Source organism: Zingiber officinale, chromosome 5A (genome assembly GCF_018446385.1).
Source record: "Zingiber officinale cultivar Zhangliang chromosome 5A, Zo_v1.1, whole genome shotgun sequence".
Classification (NCBI taxonomy): domain Eukaryota; kingdom Viridiplantae; phylum Streptophyta; class Magnoliopsida; order Zingiberales; family Zingiberaceae; genus Zingiber; species Zingiber officinale.
Genome location: NC_055994.1, coordinates 55,487,357 through 55,505,282, shown reverse-complemented (window position 1 = coordinate 55,505,282; position 17,926 = coordinate 55,487,357). Strand labels below are relative to the sequence as shown.

Genomic DNA, 17,926 nt, shown 5'->3' with positions numbered 1-17,926 from the left:
GAGAAAGGCCAAGAAGTTTATCTCAGCTCTGAAAGTACAGAAACTACTGGATTCAGGTGGTACAGGATTCTTGGCACATGTAGTCAGTACCAGCCAGAACAGGGACCAAAAGCTAGAAGAGGTCCGAGTTGTATGTGATTACCCAGTAGTCTTCCCTAAGGAGTTACCGGGCCTAGCACCAGATAGAGAGATTGAATTTGCACTACAACAAAAACCATCATAGACATCGGTGGAACAACAACGATTTTAAGCAAAAACCGATGTCATTGAGTATTTTACACCGGTTTTTCCAAAAATCGATGTCTATGAGCACAGATTTTCGCTCATAGACATCGGTTTTTTAGGCGATGTCTATAAGCGCATTTTTTTCGTTATTTAACAGCGGTTTTTAAAATCTGATGTCTATGATAAAATAAAATAATTTAATTTTTCCACCCATACTTAGCCGAAATTTGCAACACTTCACTCTTCCCTCCAAACCTAAACCTATATCACGCCGTCCACCCATACTTAGCCCAAAACCTATATCACCGCGATGCCACCACCACTTTCCTCCGGCCATCTCTCTCATCCTCATCTCCCTCTTCTCCTTCTAGATCGACGTACCTGCCTCTTCCGATCAGGATTAAAACCACCTGCTTCGGTCCTAAGCAAAACCGCAGCATAAGTCATTCCGTTCTACCTCCTCGTCCGATCATCTTTTCCTCCTCCTCCTTCCTCTCTTCGCTCTTCCCGACTGAGGCAAGGGCCGATGAGATCCTAACAGCGAGAGGACACCCACGACCACCATGGCAGGGTTGGTCGGCAACGTGAGGGAATCCGAAGGAAGAGAGAACAGAACCAAGATCCAGGAGCGAGCTCGCTTCACCGTCGACGAGCACAACAAGAAACAGGTCTCGCGCTCTTCCTAATTACTATTTTTTTTCTCTCCCAAAATTGGGGATTTTTCTCCAGACCAATGTTTTTCGATCTGTCGATGCACAGAATGCGCTTCTGGAGTTTACGCGTGTTGCGAAGGCGAGGGAGCAGGTTGTCGCTGGAACTCTGCATCACTTGACGGTGGAGGCAGTTGAGGGAGGGGATTGAAGAGATTGCTAAGAATCCATGTTCGGAGCACTACAAGAACCTTGGAGCAACTTAACGTTTCGTATAAGATGTAGCAGGGGCATATAGAGCCTGCATTGTGTTCTCTCTATAGAAAAACGTTCTACTCTTAATTTCCCTTAATACTGGATATATGATGTAGTGAACTAAATTCTTGAGTAGATAAAAAAAATATTTAAGTACTAATGACGTGCAGCTGGTTTTTAAATAATAATAACTATAATGATTGATTTCTCTAGCATGCGTGCAAAGTATGTACACAGACTGGTCCCTTATTTAACCTTTATTAAGTCATCCTCTACATTTTCATATTATTGATTTAAGTTACTGGTTTGATCAAATCTGGATTTATTATATAGTTGTTTGGGTTTTGTAATCTAACTAATCAAGCTACCTGTCATTGCTTGAAGCTTTCTGACAATCAGTTATGCTTTTATCTTTTTTTTTATTTCATCTATAAATTATTTGATTCATGTATCTATTATGATTATAAATGTTCTTAATAATCACTTTTCTACTTGTAAATGCTGAAATGTTGTAGCAGTATTTTTCTCTTGTAAATATTCAATGTTTTCATGAGCTCACATTGATGGTTCTAATTGGAGTGGATCATACTTCCTGTAATTTGATTCAACATATGCTAGTTCCGTAAGGACCCATGAGTGAAATTAAGGAGTTTATTTACGAAAGTGCCTAAGGTCACACGAGCGCTAATTAAAGGATTTATTTATAGAATATTCTATATTTTAGGATTTTTTTTTTGAATTTATGTAACACATTTCAAGGGATAGAACTATTAAGTTGATGGAAAATATAAAGGGAATTAATTGGCCTTAAATATCTGAAGTTAGGCAAGATAACTTACTTATAAAAACTAAACTTTACCGACCCGTTCACTGTAGCCCTAAACACGCTGAACAACATCGAACCACACCATCTCCACTCGCGATCGTTGTTCCTCTCGGCGCTGTCGCTCCACCAAATTGGCGAAGCACCTCACCGATGATCGAGCTCTCCGCCAGGGGCCACCTCACTCAGGCAGTTCTCAAGGGGCAGTGCGCCTAGACATGGATTCCTGCCACCACCTCACGACGGTGGTACCATCGCGTGAGGACTTTTAGAGGCAACACTGGAAAGGGGAAACGCAAGGAAAGGCGAGTTCATTCCCTTTATGATTGTGCGAGATCTATGATGTAAGGTGGTAGGAACTTAGGAGGTGTGGATCGTTTCTCTTAGGTGCAGAGATTGGTGAAATGATTTGCGAAAGGTTTACGTTCTTTAGAGCCTTGTTTGGTTGAGGTTTCATTGGGGATTTCTTAGTTTGAATCGCGTGGTTTCTGAGTTTTTTCCCTGCGTTCTATTATCGATGGAAATGGATTTCCGGTGGTCTACTCTGTGGTGAATCTTGTGGATTTCGCCTGTCTGTGAATGAGATTGTACTCGGTTTCCCCTGAGATTTATCAATTTGAATCGAAGGTTCATCGAAGTGCGGTTGAAATCGCCTGATTTCTGGATTTCAATATCTGGTCGGTGTATTCGGTTATTGTTGAAGCTTGATAACGACTGGAATGTTCTTAATATAAATCTTTCAATGTTTGATTGACTGTGTATGAGTTTTTAATCGAGTTCCACCGTATTGTTGCTGCTATAAGTGTTTTGCACGTCTTGCATGTTACATGTTCGTTGATATGCTTGGCTTAATGGCTGGTTGGTGGAATGTGTCATGAATTAGGATTTTTGTGGAGCTCTGGTGTGTTGATTCTTGCGACATCTTCGAGATGAATTTGAGATTTGTTTTTCTTTCCGGTTCGGACTTAATTGTGGTGTACTGGACTCTGAAATTTTGTTTGGAAGTGGGGGTGACCTTTGAAGCTGGAAGGTCCGTCTATGGTGGCTGGGATTTCAAACACGATTTGAAATCATAGTTAAGCTTCTCTCTTCGAAATTGTTACGGTGTTGATGGGTTTGATTTTGATGGGTTCTAATTTTCTCCGAGCAGAGGTGTTTTGATTGTGGTTTTTGGTAGAAGTTCAAAAATCTAATCCTTGGTTGTTACTAGTTCTGTGATCTAATACCCAGTATGATTGCATGCTTTTCTTAAAAATCATGACTACTTTCTACCATGATAATATGAATATTCTGTGATAGTTTCCTGGGTTTTGATACGCATGCTTATATTGTGTATAGCTATGCTGTATGAAATACGGATAAGGAATGTGCACTGTGAATGGATATGTTGACTGTAAGAATGAAATAGCTAGGCATGATAAATTGTCACATGATAAGGTAGTTGTTTATGGTTTTCTACATAGCTAATAGAATGAGTATGAGCATATGTGGCGACAGTACGGGATGGGTGACCCGGGATGACCTTCGGGGAGGGGCCCATCCAAACTTGATTGATAAATTATATATGGTAGCTTCGGCTATATGACTGACTGCATGTTCTCTAGGAGGTACCTCTAGGTTCATGGGACTGTTGACTGGCTAACTATTGACTGGTTCTAATTGTGGTTACCGGATATGTGACATATTCACTCTATTAGCTATGGGGTATCACTTGTACACGTTTATTAATATTTTCTTTTTATTTAGTAATTAATACATTCTGTTTCTCGATTTGACTTCTAGTTGCTATCTCTACTATTTCATGGATGTCCTTTTATTCATAATGGATTGTGCTTGCTGGGCCGTAGACTCATGATGTCTACATTATAGGTGAGGATGATTCTCAGGAGAGTGAGAGTAATTTGAGGAAGGCTTTTGAGGAAGCAGAGAAAAATGCACCCTCAATTATCTTCATTGATGAGATTGATTCCATTGCTCCTAAGAGAGAGAAAACTCATGGGGAAGTTAAAAGGCACATAGTGTCTCAACTGTTGACACTGATGGATGGGTTGAAGTCTCGTGCTCATGTAATTGTCATTGGGGCTACGAACATGCCAAACAGTATCGATCCAACTCTTAGACGATTTGGTAGGTTTGACAGAGAAATTGACATTGGTGTTCTTGATGAGGTTGGCCGATCGGAAGTTCTTCGCATCCATACTAAGAACATGAAGCTATCTGCTGATGTATGTGAACATTACCAATTGTTGTTACCTTGTTAATAGATATCTTGCAGTGAATGTCCAAGTTATGAAATTTGATTTATTCAATGCAGGTTGATTTGTAAAGGATTGCTAAGGATACTCATGGCTATGTTGGGCTGACCTTGCAGCTTTATGCACTGAAGCTGCTCTCCAGTGTATCCATGAAAAGATGGACATAATTGATCTAGAAGATGAATCAATTGATGCTGAGATTCTCAATTCTTTGTCTTTTACAAATGAACACTTTAAGACTGCTTTGGGATCTAGTAACCCATCTACCCTCCGTGAAACTGTAAGTCTTTGCTTTGGTAATTGTAATCATTTTCAGTTAGTTTTTTTCCTTCTAAATATGATTATCTACATGAATTTTTAAAATAAATTGTTGCTGCAAGAATTGAAAATGAGAAATTTGACATTGGTGTTCTTTCTAAATTAAACTTACCTTTTTCAACTCAAGAAATTCTATAACCTCATGTGTCTGGTTGGTAACTTGTGTTTACTGTCATATGTTGATGAATGGCCTAAAAACCACTTCTATTTCTACCTTGAGATATGCTGATAGTTTGTTGGGTTTTGATCAGGTTGTTGAAGTACAAAATGTCAGCTGGGATGATATTGGTGGGCTGGAAAATGTCAAGAGGGAACTGCAAGAGGTAGTTTGCTGGATATGTTTGAGGTATTATGTCCACCAAGTGTGATTTTTTCTTTCTGATGGTGATATTCTAGGACTTCTACAGCATGTATATTTCTTCTATTTTTGTTCTTTGCTGTAGTTAAGTAGACCAAATGATACTTTTGTTTGACAGATTAGAACAGTGGATGTTTTAACTCAGAAAACTAGGCATTTGAAGGTGAAAAGTGGTGAGATTAGGGAAATGAAAGGCGCAAGAAGAATGGAGCAGTATAGCAAGTTGAACAGATTCTGATTCTCATAATTTAATGTAGCCTCAGCTTGATTTTTGACTCACGATGTTCTACCTTGATGTGTACAATATCTATTAGCTTTTGATGTAAAAAGAATATTTGTGTAGTTTATGGATACTATTGTAAGAAGAATATTTATGTAATTTGTGAATATTTGTGTATTTTATGGATACTGTTGGAAGAAAAATATTTGTGTAATTTGTGAATATTTGTGTATTTTTTTGGATATTGTCGGTTTTTCATTGTTTCGGAAATCGGATTTGTGTCGTTAAACAATACTAATATTACATCGATTTTCCACCGCTGTAAAATCGGTGTCATTAACTAATATTACATCGGTCGTATACCGCTGTCAAAACTGGTGTTATTAACATATAATATTACATCAGTTTTACATCATTGATGAAATAGTGTTGTTAAGTGATACTACACCGGTTAATAACCGATTCGAAAATCGATGTCGTTAAGTGATACTACACCGGTTTTAATCCGATGTCTAAAATGATAGACCTTTTACATCGCCTTCATAGACATCGGTCGAAAATGTAATAGACAGCGGTGGAAAACCGATGTCTATGAGGGTTTTTGTTGTAGTGTTGTGATAGAACTCATCCCCGGTACGAATCCCATCTCCAAAGCACCCTACCGCATGGCTCCAGCCGAACTGAAGGAACTTCAGGAGCAACTACAGGAGCTGCTCGACAAGGGTTTCGTACGCCCTAGTCACTCACCATGGGGAGCTCCTATATTATTCGTGAAGAAGAAGGACGGGAGCATGCGCCTGTGCATAGACTACCGAGCACTAAACCAAGTCACGATTAAGAATAAGTATCCTCTTCCCAGGATAGATGACCTGTTTGATCAGCTAAAGGGAGCAGCAGTGTTCTCTAAAATAGACCTCAGATCGGGATATCACCAGGTGAAAGTTAAAGAAGGTGACATACCCAAAACAACTTTAAGGACCAGATACAGACATTATGAGTTCGTAGTCATGCCCTTTGGCGTGACGAATGCTCCAACTACTTTCATGGACCTCAAGAATAGGGTATTCAGAGAATACTTAGATAAGTTTGTTATCGTGTTCATCGACGACATTCTTATCTATTCTAGAACTCAGGAAGAACACGCAGAGCACCTGAGGATAGTACTGCAGACCCTTCAACAGAACTGTTGGGTTTTTCGGGCCACGAAAACCGCTTTTCGCGTAGCGGAAACCCCGAAACCCCCACCACCGGATCCGTGTGAAGATAAAAATTTAGAAAAACTTATGAGTACTAGTTTCTAAACCTCGATCTACAGTAGATCTACAAAGGAGAAGGAATATACCCTTGATGCGAAGCCCTTCGCAATCCCGCTTGTCCTCGGTTCGCCGGATCTCGAAAGTGTCAAAGTAGACACTTCTCTATGTGTATCCACACAAGCAAGAGATGGAGAAAAACCTCTAAGGATGTGCTAGCAACCTTAGAGATCAGTAAGTGTGGAGAGGGAGAGCAAGAAGAAAGCTCTAGAGGAAGAAGAAGATGGAGTTACAAAAGAAAAATAAAACTCCCTTGATGAATAAAAGTGGCCGGCCACTTTAGGTGGAGTTGTAACCTCCATGGAAGGCCAAGAGTCACAACTCTTGGTAACTCCCATGAGGTGGCATCCCACTTAAGAAACCATGATGATGTGGAGCATCATCATTGGCCCACTCAATGCCAACTCACCAATGAGGTGGCAAATGGTCAAGTCAAACTTAACCTTTCATCTTCCTCTCAAGTCAAGTCAAACTTGACCACTTCTCTCTCTTGGTTGATCTAATCTAACCATTGGTTCAAGTAATTTTAATTTAATGAATCTCTATTCATTGAATTAAATTAATTTAATGAGTCTAAGTCCAAATTAGACTCATCTAATACATGAACCAAATTGAGTCCAACTCAATTAGCCTACTTTGGATTACTCTTAATCCAATTTGGTTCATCTCATGAACCTAATCCTTTAGGTTCATCAAATGAACCTAATCTCCATCTAATTGCCCTTTGTGTGTGACCCTATAGGTTCTTATAACATTGGCAATGCTCCTAAACCCTTTTAGAAGCATATGTAATGAGCGGTATCTAGCAACACATCATTACTACCCAAGTTATAAGAATGTTGAGATCCAACATCACCTTATGACTACTAATTGTGACTCCTCATAATATATGACAAGTGTCCTTCTATCCTAGACATCTAGATTGATCAATGTGAGGCATAGACCGTGTCATCCTCTAACCAATCTAAATCTTGAATTCCAAGTAGACTCACTAAATCAAATGAGCTCAATATATCTTATTGACTCATTTGGGCATGGCCATGCACTTTGTGGTCTCACTCTATCAAGAATATCGATGTCGCTCCCATCATATAGGAGGGATAGATCCCATCTACATCACTCACATCCCTCTGCATAATTCGTTACATACCCAGTAATCGTCTTTATAGTCCACCCAGTTACGGGTGACGTTTGACGAAACCAAAGTACATAACTCCTTATGTAGGGAACTATGGTGACTTCAGGTCTAAGGACTAGTAGTCATACAAATAGTCACATGAGAAAGTATATGACACTCATATAACGATCCATGATACTTTCTCATGGCGGGTCATTCAGTATACATTCTCCAATGCATACCCATGTGTCAACTTGATATCTCTATATCCATGACTTGTGAGATCAAGTCATCGAGTTGACCTACATGCTAGTCTTATTGCATTAACATTGTCCCTGAATGTTAATACTCGACTAGGAATGATTAAGAGTAGTGTTCCCTATATCATCTCACTATCGGTTCAACTAAGCGATTGATATAGGTGAGAACCTTCTACTCAAGGACACTATTATACTTACTTTATTTGGCACCAATACAAGTAAGTATAATAACCAAAACAAATGCCTTTATTTATATATATATATATGAATATGATACAATAAGTCCATAATACAATTATCGAATGATTGGCTCTAGGGCTTTAACTAACAATCTCCCACTAGCACTAGTGCCAATCAGTGTAGGCTCTAAGCCCCAATGACCTAGTGTGACCATCATGCTTCCTCTGTGCCAAAGCCTTGGTCAAGGGATCTGTGATGTTAGCCTCTGTAGGTACTCTGCATATCTTCACATCTCCTCTCTCGATAATCTCTCGAATGAGATGGAAGCGCCGTAGTATGTGTTTGGTCCGCTGGTGTGAGCGAGGTTCCTTCGCCTGTGCTATAGCTCCATTGTTGGCACAATAGAGCTCAATAGGGTCAGCGATACTGGGAACCACCCCAAGTTCAGTGATGAACTTACAGATCCAAAATGCCTCCTTTGCTGCCTCTGATGCAGCAATGTACTCGTCCTCTGTCGTAGAATCAGCTACTGTGTCCTGCTTCGAACTCTTCCAGCTCACAGCACCACCATTAATGTAAAATACGAACCCTGACTGCGATCGATAATCATCCTGGTCGGTCTGGAAGCTAGCATCACTTTAATCCTTTACAGCTAGCTCATCATTGCCTCCATATATCAAGAAATATTCTTTAGTCCTTCTTAAGTACTTAAGAATATTCTTGACCGCTATCCTGTGACTTTCACCTGGATCTGACTGGTATCTGCTCGTCATGCTCAAAGCATACGAGACATCAGGTCGAGTACATAGCATGGCGTACATGATAGATCCTATGGCTGAGGCATAAGGGATCTGATCCATGCGGTCTCTCTCCTCTCTAGAAGAGGGACCTTGAGTCTTTGAAAGACTCACGCCATGTGACATCGGCAGAAATCCCTTCTTGGAGTTCTGCATGGCAAACCGAAGGAGTACCTTGTCAATATATGTACTTTGACTTAGGCCAAGCAATCTCTTAGATCTATCTCTATAGATCTGTATCCCTAAAATGCGGGATGCCTCACCTAAGTCCTTCATTGAGAAGCAACTCCCTAGCCAGGTCTTGACAGACTGAAACAAAGGGATGTCCTTCCCAATGAGTAGTATGTCATCCACATACAATATGAGGAAGACAATTATATCCCCTACAACCTTCTTGTAGACACAAGGCTCATCTTCGTTCTTGATAAAACCAAACTGTTTGATTGCATCATCGAATCGAAGATTCCATCTCCGAGAAGCTTGCTTTAGTCCATAAATGGACCTATGTAGCTTGCATACTCTGCTAGTATGTTGTGGATCTACAAAACCCTCAGGTTATGTCATGTACACATCCTCGAGTAGGTTTCCATTAAGAAATGCGGTTTTGACATCCATCTGCCATATCTCATAGTCATGGTAAGCTGCAATAGCAAGCATGATCAGAATGGACTTAAACATCGCTACTGGAGAAAAGGTTCATCATAGTCAATACCATGAATCTGCTTGAAGCCTTTAGCTACCAAGCGATCCTTATAGATAAGTCCATCCATGTCTGTCTTTCTCTTAAAGACCAGCTTACACCCAATGGGTTTTACCCCTTCAGGTGGATCAACCAAAGTCCATACTTGGTTGGTGTACATGGATTCCATCTCGGATCTCATGTCCTCTAGCCATTTCTCGGAATATGGTCTCATCACAGCTTCCTGATAGGTGGTAGGCTCATCCTCTATGAGCACAATGTCACCATGGTCAGACAAGAAAAATGAGTATCTCTCAGGCTGACGACGTACCCTATCAGACCTGCGAAGAGGTATGTCTACTTGAACTGGTTGTTGTTCTTCAACTCCTTGTGGAACAACATCATCCACAACACTTTGTGGTTCCAGTTCAACTTCCATCGAGGCTTCAGTGCTATGGTCCGCATCTTGAACTTCTTCAAGATCGAACATACTCCCACTAGTCTTTCTAGAAACAAAGTCCCTTTCTAGAAAGACCCCAGTCTTTTCCACAACTACCTTGTGCTGACTGGGAATGTAGAAGTAATATCCCTTAGTTTCCTTGGGATATCCAATAAAGTAGCATTTGTCGGATTTGGGTCCTAACTTGTCTGAGACTTGACGTCGAACGTAAGCCTCACAACCCCAAATCCTCATGAAAGACACCTGGGCATCTCTCCCAGTCCATATCCTATATGGTGTCTTTATCACGACCTTAGATGGAACTCGGTTGAGTATAAAAGTTGCCGTGTCTAGAGCATAGCCCCAAAGGTATGTCGGAAGATCTATGTGACTCATCATAGATCGTACCATATCTAATAGGGTACGATTTCTCCTTTCGGATACACCATTCCACTGTGGTGTTCTAGGAGGAGTGAGTTGGGATACAATCCCACACTCAGCTAGATAGTCATGAAACTCATGGCTAAGGTATTCTCCACCTCAATCTGATCGAAGTATCTTAATACTCTTGCCAAGCTGGTTCTGTACTTCATTCTTGAATTCTTTGAACTTTTCAAAGGATTCTGACTTATGTGTCATCAAGTACATATAACCATATCTACTGAAGTCATCAGTAAATGTGATGAAGTACCTATAACCGCCTCTTGCAGCGACATTGAAAGGGCCACATACATCACTATGTATAAGACCTAACAAGTCAGTCGCTCTCTCACTGTGCCCACTAAAGGGAGTCTTGGTCATCTTGCCTAGTAGGTATGACTCATACATCTCATAAGATTCAAAATCAAATGAGTCCAGCAAACCATCCTTATGGAGCTGGGATTAGCGCTTGTCATTTATATGACCTAAGCGACAGTGCCAGAGATAGGTTTGGTTCAAGTCATTTGACTTGAACCTCTTGGTATTTATGTTATAGATAAGGCTTTCAAGGTCTAGAATGTAGAGTCCGTTCATCAGAGGTGAACTACAATAGAACATATCTTTTAAATAAACAGAAAAACATTTGTCCTTTATAATAAAAGACAAACCTTTCTTGTCAAATAAGAAACTGAAATTATGTTCTTAGTTAATGCAGGCACATAACAACAATCATCCAACTCTAATACAAGCTTAGAGGGCAGAGATAGAAAATAAGTCCCTACAGCAACAGCAGCAACCCGTGCTCCATTGCCTACGCGTAGGTCCACCTCGCCCTTCGCCAATGCCCTGCTATTTATCAGTGCCTGCACATTAGTACAAATGTGAGATGCACATCCAGTATCTAATACCCACGATGAAGAAATAGATAGATTGACTTCTATAACATATATACCTAAAGTGGAAGTCTCACTTTGCTTCTTCTTAAGTACTTCCAGGTACACCTTGCAGTTCCTCTTCCAGTGCCCGGTCTGACCGCAGTGGAAGCAGGTAGCATCCTTGGCGACCCCTCCTTTAGGCTTCAGTTCCTTGCCTTTGCCCTTGGCTTGGGACTTTCCCTTGCCTTTGGGCTTGCCCTTGCCCTTGTGTTTCTGAACTATCAGAACAGAGTGGGGCTTAGCCTTCTTAAGGTTTAGCTCAGCAGTTCTTAACATACTGAGCAGCTCGGGCAGTGGCTTGTCAATTTCATTCATATTGTAGTTTAGAACGAACTGACTATAGCTATCCGACAAGGATTGTAAGATCAGGTCAGTGGCCAGCTCTTGGCCAAGCAGGAATCCCAACCTCTGTAGGTTTTCTATGTACCCAATCATTTTGAGTACATATGGGCCTACGGGAGCCCCATCTGACATCTTGAACTGAAACAGTGCCCTTGAGATCTCAAATCTCTCATGCCTTGCTTGTCCTTGATACAGTTGACGAAGATGTTCAACCATATCGTAAGCACCCATTAACACGTGTTGCTTCTGAAGCTCAGAGTTCATGGTCGTGAGCATTAGACGGGGCACATCTAATGCGTCATCTTGATGCCTCTTATAAGCATCTTTGTCAGCTCGCGGGGCATTGGCAGGAGGAGCCTCCGGAATGGCCTGCTCTAGAACGTACAGTTTACGTTCCTAGGTGAGAACAATTCTCAAATTCCTGTACCAGTCCAAGAAATTTGCTCCATTGAGCTTGTCCTTCTCAAGAACATATCGCAGGGAGAAAGTGTTTGTATTTGACGTCATGGTTATCTACAACAGAAAAATGTAGAAAATTAATATCATATTCTTTTAAATCATTTAATTAGGCCTTTAACTAAATGATGCTCCCACTAAATTCTATAATTTATGTGGGACAAGATCCACATCATACTAACCCTTGAGTTAGCTTTAGCTAATACACCCAAGATTTAGTATGATCGGTAGATAACGATTTACCAATTACATCTCTATGCAACTCTTGTTTATAGGATCATTATCCGCAGTTATATTAAAACTTGGGTTAGCTTTGGCTAATACGCCCAAGAATTAATTTAAATGTGATTTATGTCCTATCTTTCCAACCATTGGAAGAATGCCTATAGTTGTACTCGATCCAACCAAGTTAACTAGGAATACTCAATCTAATTGAGTTTGTATTCGCCCATGCGTTGATAAGCGGGACCAAGATTGTCCCTCTGTACCCTACCAAGATAATATGTGTTGCTCTGCTTTGGTAGATTCAACAACACATGTGATCGAGGTAGTGATAGGTATCACGTCACGGTAGGCATTAGAGTTGACGTGATTTAGATCTAATCTAAACGATGATGCGTATCATATACTCGATAGATCTAATCTAATCGAAAGAGTGCATCATGTGCATGACTTAGATCTAATCTAATCGTTAGGCATTAATTAATTACTTAATCATGCATCACATATACACAATCAATTAATTAAATTAATTTGTGATTAGTCATGGCCCTACTACGATCTTCTCAAGCCAATGATAAGATCGGATGGTCAACCTAGGGTCAACAGCTTCTCAAGCTCCTCCATTTGACCACCTTGTGTTGCTCGCGCCCTCCTTGTAACTCCGTCTCGAGTGGACCTTCCACGGCTCCAATTTTGTACATTACAATTTTGAAACTCGAGTTACATTCGAGTCTAAACTAATTTAAAACAAGAATAAAAGAGAAAGGCACGACGCGTAGGTCTCGTATCAAAAATACAGCACACACAGTTACATGACGGCACGCAGGCCGTATTATGAATTACAACACAAAATATACCAATCCAATTGAATCTTTTTGGGCCATGACTATCACAAATTATACATAATTCTAAATTATGTATTTTCTATAATTTTCTGAAATTTTAATACCAATTTTTATAATTTTTATGAGTAAAAATTCTCAGCGGTCCCGTTTAGCGATTTTCGGGCGCAATCGCGGAATGAATCCCCTTGCGTGGCCAGGGGCAGCGCCCCTACCCGCGATCTAACTATCGCGAGTGTCCCTTAGCGATCCAATAGCGCCTTAACCCGCTGTCCCAAAATGATTTGGGGCGAAACCTTGCCGTTTTGGAAAAAACTTCTCGGTAGTCGAAGCCTACAAGTGTCGAGACACTTGTGCTTCGCTTCTACGAGAAAAATACCCATAAAAACTCTAAAAATCATAAAATTATAGAATATCACAGAACCTATATTTTTCATAAAAAATCAAATTAAACTCATACAAGTCTTCGCATGTGGCTCTGATACCACTGTTGGATTTTTCGGGCCACGAAAACCGCTTTTCGCGTCGCGAAAACCCCGAAACCCCCGCCACCGGATCCATGCGAAGATAAAACTTTTGAAAAACTTACGAGTACGAGTTTCTAAACCTCGATCTACAGTAGATCTACAAAGGAGAAGGAATATACCCTTGATGCGAAGCCCTTCGCAATCCCGCTTATCCTCGGTTCGCCGAATCTCGAAAGTGTCAAAGTAGACACTTCTCTATGTGTATCCACACAAGCAAGAGATGGAGAAAAACCTCTAAGGATGTGCTAGCAACCTTAGAGATCAGTAAGTGAGGAGAGGGAGAGCAAGAAGAAAACTCTAGAGGAAGAAGAAGATGGAGTTACAAAAGAAAAATAAAACTCCCTTGATGAATAAAAGTGGTCGGCCACTTTAGGTGGAGTTGTAACCTCCATGGAAGGCCAAGAGTCACAACTCTTGGTAACTCCCATGAGGTGGCATCCCACTTAAGAAACATTGATGATGTGGAGCATCATCATTGGCCCACTCAATGCCAACTCACCATTGAGGTGGCAAATGGTCAAGTCAAACTTGACCTTTCATCTTCCTCTCAAGTCAAGTCAAACATGACCACTTCTCTCTCTTGGTTGATCTAATAAAACCATTGGTTCAAGTCAATTTTAATTTAATGAATCTCTATTGATTGAATTAAATTAATTCAATGAGTCTAAGTCCAAATTAGACTCATCTAATACATGAACCAAATTGAGTCCAACTCAATTAGCCTATTTTAGATTACTCTTAATCCAATTTGGTTCATCACATGAACCTAATCCTTTAGGTTCATCAAATGAACCTAATCTCCATCTAATTACCCTTTGTATGTGACCCTATAGGTTCTTATAACGTTGGCAATGCTCCTAGACCCTTTTAGAAGTATAAGTAATGAGCGGTATCTAGCAACACATCATTACTACCCAAGTTATAAAAATGTTGAGATCCAACCACTATGTGAAAACTAACTTTTTACTTCGTCACAATTTACTTTGTCAATTAAATATACGAAGTAAAAGTGTATAAGCAACTTCGCTGAAAAAACCGACGAAGTATATACAAATATAGACTTCGCAGATTTAAAAACACGGGCTTCGCTTTAAACTGAAATAAGTTATTACTTCGGAAATTTGTTAAATACCAAAGTAGTAATGTCGTGAATACATTTTTTAGTGTTTACTCCAAAGTAATAGTACAAGAGTTAACTTTTATTTTTACAAAGAGACTCTGACCACTTTTATTTCCCCCCACTTCCTTTCGTTTTCTTGGGTTAGGGCTTCCGATGCTCCTCTTCCGAAATTGAGTTGTTGGACCTCCTCTTCCTTCCCCTTCTGAGCAGAGAATCGATCCACCTCTTTTTCCTTCTCCTAGGGTTCGTCCATCCGCAGCAGTCTGATCCTTGCCAAAATCTGCTGCGAAGGGTTAGAAAAGAGGCGATTTCGGGGATCCTGTTTCGCAAGCCGCGCGACCTGAAAGAAGGGTGTCGCCTTGGTCCGGTTTTGTAACTGTATTTTTTCCTTGCCCCTTCTCTGCAGTGGATGAAGCCATGGCGAACTCATGGAGTAGAACGAAGAGAGCCTTCGGGCTTAATCTTTGCGTTTCTATCCCGTAAACCGTCGATCTCGACGACGACGGCCCTTGTACGGCCGAGGCTGCGACCGACGTCAGGAGGGACTCGACCGATGCCGCCTTCCCTTCAGATTCTTCGCCAGGAGGCTCGACGGCGACGCAGGAACTACAGCCGCAGATGCCCACAACGCCGAATCCGTCCTCTAGCGGCCTCCGGCTTCGTAGATCCTTAAGCAGATCGACGAAGGTGCGTACTTTTATGGTTTCTATTTGTTTATTTGCTTTGTGCTAGTTATTGATTATTCTTCGATTTGGTAATCCACTTTTTGCTGAGATTCTTGCAATTTCAAGAAACTTGGTCATGATAGAGGCATATATTTAGAGAAGATAAAATGCTCCCTTTCGATGTGACTTTTATTTGTTTATTGTTCCATCAAAATAAAGCAAACTCGCATTTTCACTCTTACATATTGTTGTCGCTTGTGCTCTTCCCGATAACGTCTTGCGGCCCCTTGGTCTTGAGGATCAATACAATTTTACTTATTGGAAAAAGGGTGAGGATACTCTATTTTGAAATAAGTCAACAGTCTATCATAGCAAATTAGGCTCCACTGAGTCAACAGTCTGAGAAATCAGTCTAACGTTTTTGCTTCAGGTGATTACAATACAAATGGATACTCTATTTTGAACACCTTTGTGCATATGCGCCTTCAATTTGTTGAGAAAAATGTTGATGCCAAGGTTGTTAGGGCAGTTAAGTGGGTTCAGATTATGGCAGGCTTCTTCAATCATTTTTAGGTCTATTCTTTAATGCAGAAACTCAGTAATGAGGAGGCAGACTTGGAGCCACTAGATTCACAAGTTATTTCATTGCATTAAATTGATTGTACCTAATGACTATTATCTAAAGATATGTGTACTTAATTTTTTTATCTCAATATATCTAAGCAAGTTGAGAAGATTTTTGTCTCTACTAGGTTTTAGGTCATGGTGTATGGTTAGTTTTCTATTTGGCTTTGGGAAGAGGATGTGGACAAGAGAGCATAAAAGCAATGTCTATCCACCCAATCCCCTAAATCGAGGTTACGAAGCGTTTGACAACACCAATTACAATGGTTTTTTGGATGCAATATCATGAAGATAGAATACTTAAATGGATAAAATAACTTCGAATTTAAGTGATTTTCTTTTATGGAGTATCACATTCATACTTCTTAATATTTTTGTTAAATAAAAATTTGAGTTGATGAATGACAATCTTTTTATCCACTAAAGTTTTCTTGAATTATTAATCTTAAAAGATAAAGCTGCTACTAAGCTATTTTTCAGTGCATATGTTTCTAAATGTGTAGCAGTCTTGCTCGGCAATGTTCTCAACTTTGGTTGAAGACACGAGAAGCTCTTGGGCACCCATTAGGATTTTCCAAGGAAAATGATCTCTTGTTTCAAAATCTTCCAAATTCCCAATTGCAGAAGGTTCATTCCTTTTCAAATTTTAGTCTTATTATGTTGCTTAATGGGCTATAATGGTCTTAGTTGTTGGTAAGTTATAACACCTAAAGCAACAGCTGTTGAATGATCGGTGATTTCCATTAGTTGAAAGATCTACAGGCCCTAAGGTGTGATGCCATAAACTATCTAGTAAAAATCTCTTCCTTCCATGTAGACATGTTTGAGTAACTGAACTTTTCTCTCCCCTTCCTTCCACCTTGCACTCCTTTCCGACCCTCCCTTCCCCTTTCCCTTCTTTCTAATAGACAGAGCTTTAAAGTTTAAACAACTAGACTGGTTTGTCTGTTGAGTCGGAACTGTTTATGTTCCTTTGAATTAATTTAGAAGTCTTACACTGTTTGGTCTTTTTTGCTCCAATATTATTCGTGAATTTGTATTAGTGAATTTTTATTGTGTAAAATTAACAAAGGTTCATCATGTGTAATGTTTTTTTTTCTCCCATTCTATTGATTTACCTCAAGGTATTGGAACGTCCTGGAGCATTTGTTCTTGAGATTGGCACTGAAGAGATGCCTCCTCATGATGTAGTTGAAGCAAGTAACCAGGTATGTTTGACACCGAAAAAAAAGTAACTTCCTTATCTGGATAATGTGTTTCTCATAATTTATCCTGTAAAGTGGGACACAGTTTTGTGCTATGTGAATCAAGCATTATATTTTGTTTTAGATATTACTAATTTAAATGATTATTTCAGTGGATAGTTATATCTTAGGGTCTTCCATTGGAGAACTGGTGCATTTTTTTTTCTCTTCCATTTTTTTCCTCTTTACAGCTTAGAAGTCTCACTGTGGAGTACTTGAAAAAAATAAGATTGAGTTGTGGAGAAGTTTCATCATATGATACACCACGCCGACTTGTGGTAAGAACTCGAAGCTCGAAATGATCATTTCCAATATTTTTTACTATTTGTTGGAAGTGTAATTACATCTTTTTTTTATTAGAACAATGATAGATGCTTTCTCTAACTTTGGTCCTGTTGGTATCTTAAGTTTTGATGATTGGATTTATTTTCTTCTTTGATTGAGAAAAGATAACTGATTGTGTCAGTTTAGACACTCAAAAAGTGATATTGGAACTTTTGATGCGTTTACTGTCTCTTGTAAGATGGCTTAAATTTTTTATCTGGTTATCTCTGTTGATGTAATATGTTCTTATAGTAAACTTCAGACTGAAGATGGCCCCTTGGTTCTTTCTAAATTGCAGTTTGCAGGTTGTGTGAAG

The 17,926-nt window shown here is 39.9% G+C and overlaps 1 protein-coding gene and 1 long non-coding RNA gene across 2 annotated transcripts; both read left to right on the top strand.

Annotated features, from left to right (window-relative positions):
- The first annotated feature begins 3,318 nt into the window (after window positions 1–3,318).
- Window positions 3,319–4,773, top strand: LOC121979578 (cell division cycle protein 48 homolog). Its single transcript, XM_042531575.1, has 5 exons — window positions 3,319–3,390; window positions 3,801–4,121; window positions 4,218–4,227; window positions 4,325–4,488; window positions 4,759–4,773. Exons 1-5 carry the CDS (start codon window positions 3,319–3,321, stop codon window positions 4,771–4,773), a joined length of 582 nt encoding a protein of 193 aa, XP_042387509.1.
- Window positions 4,774–16,588: 11,815 nt separating this feature from the next.
- LOC121982833 lies at window positions 16,589–17,501 on the top strand. Its single transcript, XR_006112280.1, has 3 exons — window positions 16,589–16,669; window positions 17,167–17,250; window positions 17,478–17,501. It is a non-coding gene; the product is annotated as an uncharacterized LOC121982833 (long non-coding RNA).
- Window positions 17,502–17,926: the final 425 nt, after the last annotated feature.

What these genes read in the sequence shown, in the direction of transcription:
- LOC121979578 (XM_042531575.1), top strand. Translation starts at nt 3,319, where the DNA reads ATGTGCACTGTGAATGGATATGTTGACTGTAAGAATGAAATAGCTAGG. An exon ending in ATAAATTGTCACATGATAAG is followed by an intron (nt 3,391 to 3,800) that starts GTAGTTGTTTAT and finishes GCTGGGCCGTAG; the next exon opens with ACTCATGATGTCTACATTAT.